This window comes from Crassostrea angulata, chromosome 1, assembly GCF_025612915.1.
Source record: "Crassostrea angulata isolate pt1a10 chromosome 1, ASM2561291v2, whole genome shotgun sequence".
Lineage (NCBI taxonomy): Eukaryota > Metazoa > Mollusca > Bivalvia > Ostreida > Ostreidae > Magallana > Magallana angulata.
In genome coordinates this window covers 8,129,008-8,149,468 of record NC_069111.1, presented here as the reverse complement: position 1 = coordinate 8,149,468, position 20,461 = coordinate 8,129,008, and the positions used below count along the sequence as shown (strand labels likewise).

The following is a 20,461-nucleotide window of genomic DNA, read 5'->3' as shown; positions in this document are numbered from 1 at the left end:
ACCCGTTAAACTAATAGCATACACATGTACAACAAGTCACAAATTTAACTGTTTAACCAGTGTCGGGGGCAAGTTGCGATTCACGGAATGGAAATCCCAATGTCACAGGACAAGTTTATTCTCTAATTTACAAGTAAATTATCATTTCACATAGTGTATTGTTTATATGACGAGTCATCAGAACAAATAGGGTTTCTTTATTGTAGCATCATAATATGCATGTACCCTAAGTAGCACCGCCACGAATTGGGAAGGATATAATGTCTTTGGCCCGTCCGTCTGTCAGCGCAACTCGAATTTCATAAAACTTGGAAGTCAGTAAGCTGTGCTTATTCACAAGAAATTTAATGTCTTCAGGAAATTTAGCCCCCTTTTAACTTGGAACTTTGGCCAATATTGGATAAACGGTTATACCATGTACTGCTCGAACAGTTCGTCAGCTGAACACGGTCAGAGTTTCTTAAAACTTTGTATTTAATTCATAATGTGCCTGTGTAGGAAATTCTGATTTAACTTAATTTTTTTAGTCATTCAGCCATTTGAACAAAGAATTGAAATTAAGCCAATATTGAATATACTACTCAAACGTAGTCTAAATCGGACTAAATGGGACTTAAATTATCCTGAAATAAGGTACAAGTGTGCAATAGTACATAAATACTTCTGTAACCGTCACAGAAACAGGAAGATAGAAACAGTGGAAGAGAATGACATCTTACTCAAAATGACGCCATCCTGATTGTATAGTACAACTTCTAACTGCCGGGTACAAACAGCGTCAGTAATTAACAAAATAAACAGGGCCTGGAAGACGTCGTGGTTAAATATGCAATGCAATTTACTTCGTTTTCAGATTTTAGTAATCCCTATAGTTTAGGCTTTTGAAAAGAATTGAGAAATGGCTTTTATTCGTACCACCGGTAAAAGGAACCAGTTGGAAACATTTGATTGATCCTCGGTGGGATTTCCCTTATTAATTAAAAAAGGTGTTTTGTTGCACTCGGTGCGGTGCTTAATTATCTAACGCTTCCGATCCCTATTTGGCTGAAATGATAATGGAAAGGAACAATTAATCTCTATATTCAGATGAGAATAATTCTTTACGTTATTGAAAGTTTGGAAAATTGAAAAAAAAAACCTATGCTTTTTCAAAACCAGTTATTGCATAGCGTATAATTACACGCATATATAAAAAGTTATCAATACGTCCAGGCAGAATCAGAATATTTTTGTAAGTGATATCAATCTTGACTTGGCTTTTTATCGGTTTGGATTTTATTTTCATAAGAAGGCGCAGTTTTATCTAAGTTTTTTTTTAATTTATAAGAAGGCACAATCCTCTCTGAGTTTCTCTCTCTCCCAGGCCCTCCAACAAGACAGATTAATTGATAATCAATACTCGCCGGTCTCGTGCACACATCACAAAAATGGCGAACGCCACTCACAAAACTTTATAACATTCATGTATGATCAATTCAGTTGGATATAAAATGACAAACATGAAATTGTACATACCGTACTGAACAAAAAAATATTCACAATCTTATTCAATTTATTATTCAATACATGTACACGTAAAACTAAATAAAAATTGGATAAATTGCAAATTATGTGATACAGTAGGGTGCAAAAGTGATCATAGTGATCTTTTATTATCTGAATTGTAAAATCAAATGAAAAATTTAGATGACTTTTACAACAGTTAACAATAGATCAGTTATCAATTGTTACAAATACTATTTGCATATGAAAAACTTCGATCTCTTGAATAGTAGCATTTGATATACAATAAAGCATTGATATTTCAATATCAACATTAGTTATAATTTATAATATTTCAATATCAACTAGTTATAAACTTATAATACTATTTTCATATTTTCCGAACACGTAATTTATACATAAGTGCATGACATTTGAACCCTTATTCGCTCTATGTTAAAGCATCAATTTCACTTTCACTCTGTATGACCTCACTCTTTAAATGTAGAGATATCACTGTCGCCCACTCTATAAGTGTAGAGATATCCTTGACGCCCCACTCTATAAGTGTAGAAATATCCCTGTTCCCTACTCTATGAGTGTAGAGATATCACTATCGCCCACTCTATAAGTGTAGAGATATCCTTGACGCCCCACTTTATAAGTGTAGAAATATCCCTGTTCCCCACTCTATGAGTGTAGAGATATCACTGTCGCCCACTCTATAAGTGTAGAAATATCCCTGTTCCCCACTCTATAAGTGCAGAGATATCACTGTCGCCCACTCTATAAGTGTAGATATATCCTTGACGGCCCACTCTATAAGTGTAGAAATATCCCTGTTCCCCACTCTATGAGTGTAGAGATATCACTGTCGCCCAACTCTGTAAGTGTAGAAATATCCCTGTTCCCAACTCTATGAGTGTAGAGATATCACTGTCGCCCATTCTATAAGTGTAGAGATATCCTTGACGCCCCACTTTATAAGTGTAGAAATATCCCTGTTTCCCACTCTATGAGTGTAGAGATATCACTGTCGCCCACTCTATAAGTGTAGAGATATCCTTGACGCCCCACTTTATAAGTGTAGAAATATCCCTGTTCCCCACTCTATGAGTGTAGAGATATCACTGTCGCCCACTCTATAAGTGTAGAAATATCCCTGTTCCCCACTCTATGAGTGTAGAGATATCACTGTCGCCCATTCTATAAGTGTAGAGATATCCTTGACGCCCCACTCTATAAGTGTAGAAATATCCCTGTTCCCCACTCTATGAGTGTAGAGATATCACTGTCGCCCACTCTATGAGTGTAGAGATATCCTTGACGCCCCACTCTATAAGTGTAGAAATATTCCTGTTCCCCACTCTATGAGTGTAGAGATATCACTGTCGCCCAACTCTATAAGTGTAAAGATATCGACGCCTGTCGCACCTCTATGAATGAAGAGATATCCCTATCGCCCCCTCTCTGAGTTTTTCGCCAAAATTATAGGTTTTACAGTTCTTTTTGAAAGACTTCAGGCAGGGAGGTGGTCGTCATTACAAATTTATATTTTTTATTTTTCTACTCCAGAATGAAACCTAATTAATTAAATGCATATATGAGACTCCTCGACAAGTATTTGTATGGGTTATATGCTACTCAGGTGATCGTTACATATGTAAGGCCAATTGGCCTCTTGTTTCTGTACTTGTAGATGTATTTTAGGTTCAATGTATTTTTTCACCCAAAGCAGCTACAATATTAGTGCCAAGTATATTTACGAACATACTTAACTCAAATTACCAATGCATTATAAATTTCAGATGAGTGAATTGATGTTTTTCTCCAAAAGATATGGTTTTAGTTGATTGTTTCACACAAAGCGCACTAAATCTTACAACTTAAGATGGATAATAACTGCTGTGACGTATGATTTTTGCACGTAGTTGAGAATTGCGTGTAATTTTTTGTGCTTTAAGTTTCTATTTTTGTTTCAGTTCAACGTTCGAAATCCTAAGAATTAATTGAATTCAAAATGTGACACTTTTATAGCATCGCATATATAAGGCTGCCATATGATTTGTTTATATTGCTTGTCTTATGTGGGGATACGCATCCCTTTGTAAAATAATGTTGCATCTTACGGTTAAGTTTTCATTCGACAGTAATGTACTGTAATGCACAGTAATAAAAAGATGTGTAGTCCATCCAATAACACACAAAAATAACATCCTCTGCTTGATTTTCAGGAAAAGCATCGACATTTTGATTGATGGCGTCAAAAACAATTTTGAACGGCTCTTTGGGCATCAATCATTCCTGCTTTTTTCTATACGCAAAGAACGAGAATTAACCATTATTACATAGCAATCAAGCAGGTCGTGCGAGAAAAATGTGCGTTTTTTTAACATTAACTTGGCATGGTTTGATGTAAATATTGAATTCTTATCCTGTTATTACAACATTAATTAAGTTAATCATCAGTGTCATCATGGCGAATTGCCGGGGAGTCCGGAAGTCCCAAATTGTGCTGTAGAAAAGTCATTTATTTCCAGAGTGGAAGGGTTTGTGTGAAACAAAAGCAAAAACAATAGAGCTTTCGTGCATTGTCAATTGAAGACAATCACCAAGGTTTTGAAGAAATCAACGCTGTGTGTTATGCAGTTATGTAGGTTTAATACAATTTTCTGTTTCTGTAACGATCAAAAGTACGACAAGCCATGCATTGAGTAATTCATCGGGCATGAAGATACACATATAATTATAATTTTATACTGACATCTTACGCTAGTATATTAAGAAAAAGAAAATCTCATCAAAATGTAAGTTAAATGGGTAATTTTAATAGAGACAAAAATGGATCCCATTGCTAGTATTGGATACTATCCTTACTGACCATAATCTTCTTTAATTTTCTTACGTTTCGTGAATGTTATACATTTATGAATGATTGAAAGGGAAATATGAAGATTTACTCCCCCATGGAAAATCATATTTCCCGAAGATAACGCCCAAGGGAAATATGATTTTTCTGGAGGAACAAATTTTTATATTTTCCGAACGTTCATGCAATTAATTGTTTATTATACCGAAAGACTGGTGATACATGTAGCTTAGAATACGCCGGGATCTAATCGTTTTTCGTAACGTAGCTAATGTTTATCGGGTTCTTTCTTATGTCATTTTTTCTGATATAAAAAGGATTTAAAAGGATTTAAAATTTTTAATAGAATTACATGTGTATTTTTAAAATTACATAAAATAAACATAGTGAGGTATGATAAAGCCGCGTAAGCGCCCTAATCGGATTAGGTCCATCACACTTTTATGATGGAACTTTAGCTTACTAATTGTACATTGTGATATCAAAATAATTTCCGATGCAAGGTTTCACTTTTAACAGTGTTTATCAAAAAGTGCAAGAATCTTTACTTATTTAAGCTATACGTACGATATTGGAAAAACGAGCCACGTCAGATCTTGTACTGATGCTGATATTTCTGTCAGACATTTATCTTATACGGCTTCTCATTATTGCTTTAATTCTGAAATTCTGTAAAAAACATCAGTTCATTATATAAATGCTCCATCTCTGACTTGAATAACACAGTCATGTACTTGTATGGTAGCGCTATCAGTTCTGAATTTCCCAGCAATCGAAGATATTTTTTTTAATTTTGGGGATCTGCGTCATAAAAGTACACAGAGATGTTGCAGCAAATAATACCCCCTCTCTCTCTCTCCCCCTCTCTCTCTCTCTCATCCATAGAAAAAGCACAAATAACTATATTAACTATTAAAGCCATTACCCAATAACCTATATTTACGAGTAATGAATCATGCACCCCTTTTTACTCTAGGGTGGTTTGAATGTTCGATTATCAAAGTATCTAAATATAGCATATGGAAATTTTATGTTAAATTACACTTCTTCAAAAGATTCACATCTTTTTACCAATATATTGGATGTAGTGCGCGACATTTATAGATATGTGATATGAATTACGATATTACTTATAGGCTTTGAAGAATGAACTGATAATATCAACGTCCACGGAACACTTAGTTTGTCACCAAATCCAGCCTCAAACCAATCATAAATTCTCCAACTAAATAGCACATTTTATGTTTAATACTTTTTGCTACAATATGATATCAAGTGTTTAATTTACGGAGTTCGTTTTATTATTTGTGATGAAGAGCTTAAGGTATATATACGATATATGCCACGAGCTTTCATTTTTTTAAGTCACAGTATGATTCACCTATTATGAACTTATATATCCTTAAAGCAAAGTTTTTTTTTTGTCAACCAAGACCAGATAATGCTACAGTAACAGCGATTTAACGATACATGTACTTGTCTTTTAATGATACCTCATTAATGGTTGAATTTACTAAAGGATGATCAAAGATTTGACTGCTGAATGAACATGTCGCTGAGCTTGGTAATGGATGTTAGTACTGATCTTTTATGTAGAATAACATAACAACAAATCTTAAAGTTGTACAACCTAACTATAAAAAATACGAAATCTTTGTAAAACCTGACTATTAACGGATATCTATTTATTTTTTTAAATAAATTCTACTTCTAAAAGTCTAAAAGGGATTGTCTAAAGTATATATGTTAAAAAAAGATTTTAGATTTAAAATAAAATCTATCAATTTGTTTGTGATGAGTTAACCAATTATCTTAAGATATCTCTCTTTGAAAACGAGACTGTACATCCTCAATAAAAGAGTTTCAGGATAGAAACTCATGCCCGTTTAATGTATTTTGAAAATCAGTCATGTATCCTTAATGAGCAAGATGTCCTTCCGGTAATTCTTTTTCCAGTTTGACTTTACCACTGTATATACCCTTTATTGTATCGATTGTACGCGTTTAGTACATATCTGTTTAAAGAAATGTCATTCAAGTAATCGTAGTTGCCTTTATATTAAGTAATACTATATTTACATTTCTTCATTGCTTCTCTGTGGTTTACACATCACTGAGAAATTTGTTGTTAACTTTTAGGTGATATTAATAATTCCATCGTAATAGGCATTTCAAAAATAATGTTTGCTATTACAATGTACAAGCTTAAGGTATCAAACATTTAATGTCACTAAATAAAAATAGATTACATATATGTCTCATGCATGCTTTCGAACACGTTTAACTTAATGGTTATTGTACATACTTACAACAGGTTCAGCAACAAAACAGGAATCACCGGAATACAATATGAAATGTTGCATGAAATTTCTAGACACATGGTTTTTTTTTCATGATTGCAAATAGGCCTTAAACACCAGGCACACAGTTTGTGCAATGATGGTTTTTCAATATTTTTTGAAAAAAAAAAAAAAGAATTCCAAAAGAATTCACTTTGCATGATGACAATTTGTTTCAAGTCCTATCTTGACTACTGTCATCTTGGTCATAATGACATGAAACAGATCCAGCTAATAATGAATTCTAGAAGTGAAATCAATTTCGATTAATTCGTCAGAGGTGATTTAATTGAGTGTTGAGGTGACTTTGATAATGTTGTCATACTACCTTGGTACCAATTATTCTTATTTTCTCATTCCATATGTGATGTTCAAGAAACATTCTATGTACGACTTACTGAGTAAACATTTTGAGTTTCACATGTCGGCTGGAGCCGAGCTGTTTTGCTACAGAGCATTATGTCGTTTTGTGTGAAGTGTGCAGTGCCATAGTGTAAGTGTATGTTTATCGCATTGTATATGTATCTTTCCAGAGTTTTTAGTGAAATTCTAGTATGCATAAGCTTGCATTTTCATGATAGTTGAGTATTTCTCTCCAATGTCTATCGGCCGACATGACCTACTTTCTGCATAGTGCGCAGATTCATATTTTGCATAGCATGCAATTGTTTCATTGTATAAGCATACAATATAAGTCTGTATTTTATCATACAGTATAAGTTCTTGGCAGATTTACGGTGTATAAGTAAATGTTAATGTTGTAATTTTGGAAGGTTTTGCAAAACACGTGGTTGCTGATGAAACTTAAATCTATGGAAAGCAGTTCTAGTCAATAATACATTTGTATACAGAAATGTATGGAGTCGCATTATTGTCATAGTTATTATCTTTGTAAATGTATGTGTATTGTAACAACAATTCATTTGTTTTTTGTAGCTTTTTACTAATAAAGTATGGAGACAAGTATGCATTCTTAATCCAGAACAGTAAAAAGACTGGCTCTACAAGCACACATGGCAACCATGAATCCAACAGAAGAGGACACAAGTGGTCGTCCCAGAAGGAAGATCGTTTTGACAGAGACAGGAAGAGCTCTCTTCGAACAGTCTGTTTCAAAATTTTGGACAAAACTGAGAACTGTGCGTAGGAAGTTAGAAGCAGAGATGAAAGAAATGGCTACAGACTCTAAGGAATCTTACCATCTCCAACGAGATAGACTGATCAACCTCGCTAAAGAGTACTGTGGAGTTCAGGAAGAATTGTTGGCCTTTCTGGAACGCTCTAATACAAAGGAGAGTGAGAGAGAGAAAGCATCACAGAACGTAGTGACAGACTTACTCATGGACAAAGTAAGTGAGTTTGTGCGCGGGCTAGACTCAGAAATGTCGTCCTTTGTGATGAGTCCCAAGCCTGTGACAATGAGGAGCCCCAATCCTGTCCAAGTGAAGACTCCGAAGCCTATACAGGTAAAGGCGGAGCCTCGGGATTCCCCAAAGCCTGCGGAACATGAAGACAGAAAGTCTATTCGATCAAGGAGAAGCGCTGGGTCTCATCGATCTGCTGCCTCTTCCATCTCCTTGGCACAGCAGCGTCTTGAAGCGGAGGAGACCAAGGCTAAACTGCAGTACGCACGGAAGGAAGCCAAACTACGTAAAGAGCAGGCATCTATTCAAGTGGACCTGGAAGTCCTTGACGCCGAAAGAGATGCTGCTGTGGCAGAAGCGAAGCTACGTGCTCTTGAGAGCATGGAACCGGACTACATTTCTGTTTCCTCCGAATCAGTGGCCGAACCTGTCGTAGAAGTCGAGGATCCGATTGAACGGGCAAGAAACTTTGTCGAAGGGATTAGTCTACAGCCAGTAGAGACAACCTTAAAGGAACCTCTGACAGAATTGTTGAACGAGGAATCCCACAAAGCAACAGAGAAACTTAACAGCGAGTCAGTCAACCCAGTTACGAGAATATCTACACCTGTTCCCAAGGGATTGGAATCATCCAAGAACACTGTGTTTGATATTTCAAGCTTTCTACTTAAGAAAGAACTCATGATCAATAAGCTGGTCAATTTTGACGATAAACCTGAGAACTTTGTACCCTGGAAGACCAGTTTTAAGTCAGTTATTCAGGAGGCATCAGTTTCGCCCTCAGAAGAACTCGATCTCCTCATCAGATGGTTGGGCCCTAGCTCTAAGGAACACGCTAAAAGCATCCGAGCAGCATCAATAGGAAATCCTACACAAGGCTGTGAGACCTTATGGACTAGACTGGAGGAAAGATACGGCTCACCTGAACTGATCGAAACAGCAATTAAGACCAAGCTTGCGAATTTCCACCGACTCAGTGCGAACGAACCAAGACGGTTGTATGAACTTTCAGATATTTTGAGCGAAACACTGGCGTTAAAGGAAAATCCAAAATACAATCAACAATTCAGTTATTTTGACTCATCAGTAGGAGTGCTTCCCATTGTTCAGAAGTTAACATCTGGTTTGCAGAATAAGTGGACTTCTAAAGCCTCGAAGTACAAACAGACTCATGGAGTTACTTACCCTCCATTTACTATATTCTGTGAATTTGTGAAGGAAATGTCAACCATGATGAATGACCCTGGCTTACAAGTGACTCAGGCTTTTGTCAAAGAGACACCAAGATACAACCAGCAGAACTTCAAACCTGCAAAATCAGTGAATGTCAAGAAGACTGATTTTAAAGACTCTGGAAGAGACTTTAAGACCACAGGGAAGAGATGCCCTATCCACGATGCTGAGCATACCTTGAATGAGTGCAGGGCTTTCAGGAAGAAATCCGTTCGTGACCGGAAATTATTCCTCAGAGAACATAACTTGTGTTACAGATGTTGCGGATCAGACACGCATACGTTCAAGACCTGCCGCGCAGATATAAGATGTGAGGAATGTGAAAGTTCACAGCACCCTACAGCTCTTCATCCACCTGAAAGCCAGAGACAGAATGGCGGGGAGGGAGCAAACATCCTCTCTAAGTGCACGGCGGTGTGTGGTGAACAGTTTACTGGACGTTCGTGTGCAAAGGCTGTACTTGTGGACGTATATCCGAAAGGAACCCCTTCACAACGTTTACGCATCTATGCTCTGATTGATGACCAGAGCAACACAACACTCGCAAGATCAGAACTGTTTGACTTTATGAATGTGCCTCACTTACAGACACATTTCTTTACACTTACCTCATGTGCGGGTCGCATACAGACGAGTGGTCGTAGGATATCAGGTCTGATGGTAGCAACGACTGATGGTTCTGTTGTGATGGAACTGCCTACCATTACAGAATGTAATGAAATTCCCAATGAGAAACATGAAATACCGACCCTTGATGTAGTGAAACATCACCCACATCTTCAAGACCTACCTTTAGCTCCTATGAATCCACAAGCGGAAATTCTACTACTCATAGGACGTGACCTACTGGAGGCCCATTATGTGCTGTCTCAGAGACTTGGACCTAAGAACTCACCCTTTGCGTTGCAGCTGAAACTAGGTTGGGTCGTCATTGGAGATGTATGTATCAACAAGTCGCATAAACCATCGACTATCAATGTGCTCAAGACTAACATAGTTACCTGTGAACGTCAGTCGATTTTTCAACCCTGTCCTAACAGTTTCCATCTAAAGGAGGACATCGCATCCTGTCGAGACGATGTTGGGTTCCACATTTTCGAGCGGAACAGGGATGATGACGAAGTTGGGATCTCTGTCGAAGATCGCCAGTTCCTCAGGATTATGGACAATGAGTTTGTGAAAGATGAAGACGGGAGATGGAAAGCTCCACTCCCTTTTAAGCTTCGTAGACCGCAGTTAGGGAACAACAGAAGTCAAGCGTTAAAGCGTGCGCTGATGCTAGACAGGGATTTGAAGCGGAACCCTATAAAGAGGGAGCACATGATCACGTTTATGAAATCAATCACAGAAAGCGACGCTTTAGAGATTGCACCACCTGTTCCTCCAGGAAAAGAGTGCTGGTTTTTACCTCTTTTTGGAGTGTATCATCCACGAAAACCAGACAAAATACGTGGAGTTTTCGACTCATCAGTGAGTTATGAAGGTCTCTCTCTCAATAGTGTCTTACTGTCAGGACCTAATCTAACGAATGACTTGCTTGGTATACTGTTACGTTTCCGTATGGACAAAGTAGCCATCATGGCGGACATCCAGCAGATGTTTTACTCATTCCTTGTTAGTGAAGAGGACAGAGACTTTTTGAGGTTCCTCTGGTACAAGAATAACGACTCGGATGAAGAACTTATTGAGTACCGAATGAAGGTTCACGTGTTTGGGAACACACCTTCACCGGCAGTGGCCACTTATGGTCTACGGAAAACAGTAGAGAACGAAGATAGTGATGTAAGGAATTACGTGATGAAGAACTTTTATGTGGATGATGGTCTTATCTCCTTGCCCTCTAGTGCAGAAGCCATTAGATTGCTAAAGAAGACTCAGGTTGCGTTGAACAATGCAAGAATCAGACTCCATAAGATTGTGTCAAACGATGTGGAAGTCATGGAAGCTTTTCCATCTGAGGACTTGGAAAAGAACTTAATGTCACTGGACATTGGATCTGATGATTTGCCTGTCCAGCACAGTCTAGGCCTGTCATGGGACATTAACTCGGACAGCTTCACATACAGCACACGCATTCTAGAGAAACCCTTCACAAAGAGAGGACTTCTTTCTGTTGTCAACAGCTTGTTCGACCCTTTGGGTTTTATTGCACCCATAGTGATACATGGCAGAATTCTGTATAGAGAAGTGGGTGAGTGCAACAGTAGTTGGGATGATCCTTTACCTAGTGACCGAGAGGAAGAGTGGACAAGATGGAAGGACTCCCTCAGCTCTCTAGAAGACTTGCACATTCCAAGAATGTTTACGCAGCTTTCCTTAAGCCGTACTCACATGAGGGAAATACATATATTCTCGGACGCTTCTGAGAAAGCAATCTCAGCAGTGGTGTACCTGCGTACAATCAGCAACTCTGGTGATGTCCACGTTGGATTCGTCATTGGGAAATCTAAGATAGCCCCACTTCAGACTACAACTATCCCGCGTCTTGAACTTTGTGCAGCAGTCTTGGGCACACAGTTGGCTCAGACAGTGTTCAAACACTTGGATATCGACCCAGATGCAGCGACGTACTACACAGATAGTAAGGTAGTACTAGGTTACCTGAACAACCAAACTCGCAGATTTTATAACTATGTCTCGAACCGAGTGGCTGTCATCCACAGACGCTCTAAGCCTTTACAGTGGAAATTTGTACCAACTGCGCAGAATCCAGCAGACATAGGGACTAGATGTTTGACATCGGTAGAAGAGCTAGCAGAGAGTGACTGGCTTAGAGGACCACTTTTACTCAGATCTCCTCATAGTAAAGAAGAAGTTCTTACCTTTCCTTTGGTCTCTCCTGAAGAAGACAATAATGTACGTCCAGAAGTAAAAGTAAAGAAAACGGAAATAAACACACCATTTGTGGCAAGATTTGAAAACTTTTCAACTTGGAAAAGTTTGGTGCGTGCTGTTTATAATCTGAAGAAGATTTGCCGATTGAAAAGAGGAGCTGCAGTTTCAGCAGCATTCGATGTTGAGGTCATGCAAGAAGCTGAGCATTTCATCCTGCAGGAAGTACAAGCTTTCTTTTATAAGGAAGAGATCAGATCTTTGAAAGACGGTAAACCTGTACCCCCTTCAAGCTGCATTGTAACTTTGAACCCATTTATGGACAAACGGGGCACGGTACGTGTTGGCGGACGTCTCAACCAATCTAACCTTCCTGTTGATGAGAAGAACCCAATAATCATCCCTGGAAAATCTCATGTTGCAAGAATTCTTGTGTCCCATTTCCACAGCAAAGTTTATCACCAAGGAAGACTTATCTCAGAAGGTGCAGTGAGGTCCGGTGGGTTCTGGATCACTGGCTGTAAGACACTTGTGAACTCAGTTATACACAAGTGCGTTACCTGCAGGAAACTCCGAGGAAAACTGGAACACCAGCGCATGAGTGACTTACCTGCAGACAGACTGATGCCTGGTCCTCCTTTCTCAGCAGTAGGTGTCGACGTGTTTGGCCCGTGGACTGTAGCCGCGCGCAAGACCAGAGGAGGATTATCTCACAACAAAAGATGGGCGGTACTTTTTACATGTTTGACTTCAAGGGCCATTCACATAGAAGTCATAGAAGAGATGAGCTCTTCATCATTCATAAATGCACTGCGACGTTTTGTGTCTCTGCGTGGCCCAGTGAAGGAGATGCGTTCGGACCGAGGGACCAACTTCTTAGGCGCCCTGGACGCGATTCAAGCGGATGCCGTTTATACAGAGAAACGACCTATTAGAGATTACCTTCGCAACAACAGGATAACATGGACCTTTAATCCACCCCATGCATCACACAGAGGAGGATCATGGGAGAGGATGATTGGGATCTCTCGCAAGATACTAGACGCCATGTTGTTGAACCCAGATGCGAAACAGTTGTCCCATGAAGTCTTGTGCACATTCATGTGTGAAGTGTGTGCAATCGTGAACTCCCGTCCTATTTGTTCACTGTCATGTGATCCTGACAGTCCTTATGTCATCAGTCCGTCAATGCTACTTACCCAGAAAGGTTTCACAGACATTCCTCCACAGATTTGTGGCAACATAAAGGATATCTACAAAGCTCAGTGGAAACATGTACAACACCTTTCCGATACCTTTTGGAAGCGTTGGAAGGATGGATACTTACAGAATCTCCAAGCAAGAAGGAAATGGTGTGAGGAACGTCCTGACGTGAAGGAAGGTGACGTGGTCCTATTACGTGACAAGGAGTTGCACCGTGGACAGTGGCCGATGGGTTTGATTGTGAAGACTTTCGAAAGCGACGATCAGAAAGTGAGAACAGTTGAAGTTCGGGTGATCAAAGACGGCAAGGACACAACCTACATTCGACCAATAACGGAATTGGTGCTACTGATTGACTAACTTGTTCAGTTTATTAGTGTGCTTTAGTTTGCTCACATACTGTTTAGATTTTTGTGTATATGATTTATAATTTTGTATAATTGTAATATCCTTGGGATATTAGGCGGGGAGTGTGATGTTCAAGAAACATTCTATGTACGACTTACTGAGTAAACATTTTGAGTTTCACATGTCGGCTGGAGCCGAGCTGTTTTGCTACAGAGCATTATGTCGTTTTGTGTGAAGTGTGCAGTGCCATAGTGTAAGTGTATGTTTATCGCATTGTATATGTATCTTTCCAGAGTTTTTAGTGAAATTCTAGTATGCATAAGCTTGCATTTTCATGATAGTTGAGTATTTCTCTCCAATGTCTATCGGCCGACATGACCTACTTTCTGCATAGTGCGCAGATTCATATTTTGCATAGCATGCAATTGTTTCATTGTATAAGCATACAATATAAGTCTGTATTTTATCATACAGTATAAGTTCTTGGCAGATTTACGGTGTATAAGTAAATGTTAATGTTGTAATTTTGGAAGGTTTTGCAAAACACGTGGTTGCTGATGAAACTTAAATCTATGGAAAGCAGTTCTAGTCAATAATACATTTGTATACAGAAATGTATGGAGTCGCATTATTGTCATAGTTATTATCTTTGTAAATGTATGTGTATTGTAACAACAATTCATTTGTTTTTTGTAGCTTTTTACTAATAAAGTATGGAGACAAGTATGCATTCTTAATCCAGAACACCATATGCAATAAAATGACTTTAATTTAATGTAAATTGCAGCTTTTATGATCCAAGTGCTATGCTTTAATTTGTGAGATTTTATTCATGTACATATTTAAGACATAAGAACCACAATGCCCGAAATAATTTCTTCATAAAAGTCGGAGTAATCAAGCGATAGAAAACACCCGATCATTTGATATTCAAGATATGCCACCTTTCTTTTTCCTTGCATTTATTCCCTCGAAGAAGTCTAACATCCGGTTCAAAGAACCCATGTATCTGGAAATTTCTACAACTATTGATTTTAATTTCACGACTTCTTAATTAAATACTAGTAGCTGAATAAGATTATGAAAGCTTTGCATTTTCTTTTCCTTTTTGCTTTTCATGAATTATTAATTACACAAAAAATCACCAAAAATCAGCGAATATGAACTGCAATACTGAGGTTTTTTTTTTATGTCGAGTCGAATAAAACACATCCATAGATATATTCTCATGGCGATTATTAATTTCTACATTTAAGATATTGAAATAACTTTAAAATTCTATAAAAATTTTGTAAAACCTCTAAATTTTTGATTTATGATAAACCATACCACTTTATTTCTTGCCCTGACTGACGGAAAATCGACTGTTTAAAACACTCTGAAAGAATCTTTCTCTTCATTTACCAAGGCATGCTCGACACTCATTGAATTTGATGAATTGTACCGTGGTTTCATCAATATCACTGAAAATAAATAATATCATGGTGGCATGGTTCGATTTTTTATTTATAACAGTATCAAATGATTAGATTTATCCAACCCGCATGTTATGCATCGATTGTAAACAAAGCAAACTTCAGAAATATTACTGAACAAAATTTAAACGTCAAGTTTATTTTTGATTTGCCAAAATATAATGACCTTTATTTATAGCGATGTCAAAGACGTTATACAACCATAGTCGCCTCAACGGCAAGGGTCGAATTTTAAATATGAGGCTAAATAAGCCGATACCCTATAGTGTTGCTTGTTTTTAAAACAAATTTTGCACATCATTTTCATTGAAATACGGCTTATTTGATCGGGAAAACTACTACAATGTCTTTATTTATACACATACTTAGCATAACCATCGTTAAAAAGCGGTCACAAACTTTGATGGAAAATCGGACCAAGCAGCATTCACGCATCTGGAAACTGTACTAAATCCTATGAAGAAATTGATACCATAGAATATTAATTGAGCTTTACGTCAAGTAGAAATTCATTATCTGTATGAAGACGGCCCTAAGATATACACATGTAGATTCGAATCCCAACCTATCAAAGGCGCTCTGGGCCGATTAACAATGAATATTCTTTGTCGGGATAACATAAATGCATGATATTTATAATAGTGTTATGCATATAACTGTGATGCAATGCCTTATTTACCGTAGTCTAGAAACTCAATTACTGAATGCTATGCCAGACAATCCCAGTTCTGTTATAAACATTCGCCATTGCAAGAAATTAACCTTTTTTCTGGCAAATAAAAGAAATAGAATAATTCTTAACAATTCTCAAGGCAAAATTAAATTTAAAGAAATATAATCTTTTTGTAACAGTTACGCTAAAAATTCAAAACAAGAACCAATTTAAAGCATTATGAGCTTCATTAATTAGAAATGTATTTTGCTGCAAAAACCTGTTACGATGATTCCCCATAAATCTCTATCAAAGATAAAAATAAACCATTTGATTTTATCAGATGATGTTTCTCTTCTAGATAACGTATAGCAAGCAAGTTCTTGCGCAGGGCGACCGTTAAGTTGGTTTGTTCAATCATGGTATTTAAAGGGACATGGTCACGATTTTGGTCAAAAATTATTTTTCTAGTTTTAATATTTACAATGCTTCATAAAGGCATTTTTAATAGGCAACCGAAATTTGAGTGTCATTTGTTGAGTAATAAGCGAGTAACAGAGCTTGAAATTCTTCGCTATGTAAACAAAGCGTTTGTTTACATTTTGAACGTTGAAGTAAAAATTCCAGTTTAAAACCTAAAACGAATGTGTTAAACGTTAGGAATTGCTTATCTATGCTTAAAATTAATAAAGAGATAGACAAACTAGAGCAGAGCTCGTGGCAAAGCCACGAGTAGGTCTTCCGTTGTTGCGTATGTGTGAGAGAGAGAGAGAGAGAGAGAGAGAGAGAGAGAGAGAGAGAGAGAGAGAGAGCTAACTGGTTAATGGAGTAAATTATAGATGACGCAGATGAGTGAACTATCTATCAACAATAGTTATAGTATAAAGTGACAAATCACGGTCTATAGTATGTCCCAAGTTATTGCTTCCATCAATTTTTGATGATTTTTAATAAAAATACACATACCTATGAAAGAAACACAACTGATATTGATGAAAGGGAATATATCCAAGATATCTTCATTGAACAATTTTCACTCATAAAATTTCACAGGAACGAAAACAATTTTCTTACGGAGATTTATAATGGGAAATGTTTACATCTTTTCTCCATTCGGAAGTACTCGGGATACCTCGCGCAATTTTTTAACGTTATCATCTGGGCTTATTAATGGCTGATGCAATGCAAAATCCCTGTAGACTTTCAATATTGGGATGTGTATTGAAACCTGAAGTGGTATAGTGGTATATTTCAACACATATAATCTGGACATTTTTCATATAAGTGGATGAACGTAGTTTGAGCACAAAGGCATTTACTATTATTGAAATATCAAGCAAAAAGTGGTGGAAGAAAAAACTCGGGACATGGTATAGTATATTTTATAAATTTATGAAACTTTGAAGTGTTTTGAAATCCTTTAACCAGGGAACAACGATGTCTATATATAGATCAGAAATAGGATAAGGTAATGTCAACCATCGAAGACTGTACGAATATTTAAGAAACTGTTTTTATTACAAGTGTTACCGTTAATAATCAAATCAAAGTTTGCCGAATCTTCCTGGAATTAAACATAGGTTGTAAATTTATTTCATGGTTCTTAGACGTTTTACTTTTCCACTAAGCATCCGCCTTCGTTGCCTTTCCTTTACACTACATCTAAATTCATCATGTTCATAAGTGATCATTCGTTCGCATTTCAAAATATTTAATATCCGTATTCTCGGACTCCATGCTAGGAAATTTAGTTGGATATAAGCTACGTCATTCTTATCCATGTGCATGTTGTCGACGGCGTGCGGCCAAAGAAATTTTCACAATCGTTCTTTAAAACGCTTTAAAGTTATACAATATAGGATATACATGTAATTTTTCTATACAGACCTTAATTAATGTGTTTGCAAGTTTATAACTAATGATTATTCCGTTATCGGCACGCACCACTTATAATTTACTCAATTCTCTCTCTCTCTCTCTCTCTCTCTCTCTCTCTCTCTCTCTCTTCTTTCTCTCATTCAAGTCACGAGCGGCAATGTCTTAACTCCGCCCAGCTACGATCTGATTGGACAAAGGTCAGTCAAAACATTAGGTAGAAACTTTTCTGGAGTAAACCCCTATTAAATGCTTCAATGTACTTCGCTGTAACTTAAACGATCATGTTTTGATAAGCATATATATTTTTTTATTTATTTATATCGATAACTCTTACTGAGACCATTTGCCTTTGTACAAGCAGCACACATAACCTCGGACATCGGGTGTCTCCTGCACTTGGCTGAACCTGTCAATCAAACTCTGTGTATTTGTTTTCATTGGATGGTCAAGCGTCTCTTTTTTTTTTTGTCAATAGCCAATGGAAAATTAATGACTTCAATGTAATCGGAATCAGTATTTGATGAAGCATACAATTTAAATGACATAAAATTTACTAATTATATGAAAATTATTAAAACCACTGTTAACGGAAAACAAAGAGTCTTAGAAGTAATTAACACACAGGGATTTGCCTACAATGTACACAGTCATGCAATTACTAGTAATTATTATGGGAATCTTTACGCATGGTATTTAATTCGAACAGATTATAATAATCTATACACTGTACGCCGCTACACATGTACGAAGCGCCGGTAATATATACGAATACTGAGTCAAAAATTTAAATCATTTTTATTTCTTGTTAATTCTTTTCAATACAATGTGAAATTACTTTCAGAAAAAAATTCCGAAGTACTAATTACAACTTTCTTTTTTGTGTAATCATTTCGGTTTTTTCTGAGGTACATGTACATAACATGCTTATTTATGCGCGAATGATACGACATAGGAAAAAAATTATCGGTTGTTCGTAGAACATTTTTATCTTACGAATGTGACTAATTTAATTTTAAATATTTTTCAACATAATCAATGTAAATTATATCAGGTGTATTTACTGTTTGTGTTTTTACATCGTAATCTCTGAAACTAATAAAAATACTAATGTTAGCAGAAAAAACAAACCCCACCGAATACTGAAAAACCGATTTCAGTTTGCAATCATACGGATTTTATTTTTGGTATTGACTATTGAGTAACGGTAACTTTTTTTCTGGATGATTTTATTATTTATTATTTTATGTAAAAGCACCATTCCAACTGTTACTCAATTACATAACAATTGATGACCTGGGGCTATATATGTTCCGAGCTGTGTGCGTTGAAGCGCCACAAGATTCTCGGTCGCACGTGGCGATTGAATTTACACAGACTGACCGAATAAACAAACAGGTGGGAAAGTGAAACAAAATGTTACACATGAGAAGAAGCCACCAAATATGATTTTCGATAGATCTTGATATCGTTTTGACAATTAAAAACATTCAGCGCGAGCTCCTGTCAGCGGGGCGGGAGGGGGGGGGGGGGGCAGCAATGAGTTCGCTTCTACAAAGAAACGAACGACCATGTAGAAAAACTATACATAAGTGTTTAATATGTGACCGATAGAATCTAATCTAAAGTTGTTTAAAATTCATGTGAATTTTTTTTTTTAAATCATTGAATGCCTCAATTCAGGACATTTTTTTATCGTGCTAGCACCTACCGCAAACATGTTACATGGAACTTTGATTATAAATTGATTTTTAAACTACCTTGTACGCTATCTATATATCAATGCTTAATCAATTGTACAAGTTTAATGAATTTATCTTTTCATCTTAAACAAATATAATAGTTGAAAACATAGTAAAATATAGTTGTGTCCGTGCAAAATATGAAACATGAACGCGTGATAAGGTACATGTAGAAGAACACGAACCGACCGCGGATTACTTGTCCACTCGCGCCGGTTCTCCTCAGCCATGTGCGAGGGATGGTTTACTATTTGTGTGTGTGTTTGTGTGTGTGTGTGTGGGGGGGGGGGGGTTGATTAAAGACATTATTTGAGCAGTTTTTAAAATATTTTACATAAACAAACTAACCATTAATTTATGTCTTACGATGTTTACAATATGGAGTAATATCGATCATTAATATTCATTTACACTCAATTGTTCAATTAAATAAATACAAGATGGACAAACTTTTATAGCATTAAATTAAAACAGTTCCTGTTTTTACGGCTATATTAACTCAAACACGTTCATATGCATGTAAGTGTGCGTCGCGGTGTGAGAATCTTGTGTATTAAATAACCGCTTAATTACCGCTAGGTAGTGCAGCCGTGGCTGATCTCATCGGCCGTGGGCGAAGGGTATATTACGTAAAGCTCACAGCTCAGAACCCAGGAAGATTTGAAAAGTTTGCAGTATAATGACCATACTCTATCAAATAGAAGTTATTTATTTCAAACTTAAAACCCACAATTGATCTGTGTCTATTATTGCTTTAGATTGAGTATGACATTGCTTTTATTAATTAACTGAACGATTTCTTAATTGACACCCAATCGTTTAATCCATAAAAAAATTATGTGTAATCAAAACGAAACCAATTCTTGAGTTCGCGGCTAAATAAACTCGTACATGTATATGAGAGACACAGCTCTCGTGTATTAGATAACCGCTGACCGCTAGGTAGTCCAGCCGCGAGCATGGTGACCGAGTTTCTCGGCTGCGGGCGAGGGAGAGCTTACGTAATGGTACACACACACACAGCTCTGATTCAGGTAGATTTTAAAT

The 20,461-nt window shown here is 37.0% G+C and overlaps 1 protein-coding gene across 1 annotated transcript; it reads left to right on the top strand.

Annotated features, from left to right (window-relative positions):
- Nucleotides 1-8,030: 8,030 nt before the first annotated feature.
- LOC128177161 (uncharacterized) lies at nucleotides 8,031-13,682 on the top strand. Its single transcript, XM_052843747.1, has one exon. The coding sequence runs from the start codon at nucleotides 8,031-8,033 to the stop codon at nucleotides 13,680-13,682; it is 5,652 nt and encodes a 1,883-aa protein (XP_052699707.1).
- The last annotated feature ends 6,779 nt before the right edge of the window (nucleotides 13,683-20,461 follow it).

Coding starts and splice junctions, on each gene's coding strand:
- LOC128177161 (XM_052843747.1), top strand. CDS start 8,031: ATGGACAAAGTAAGTGAGTTTGTGCGCGGGCTAGACTCAGAAATGTCG.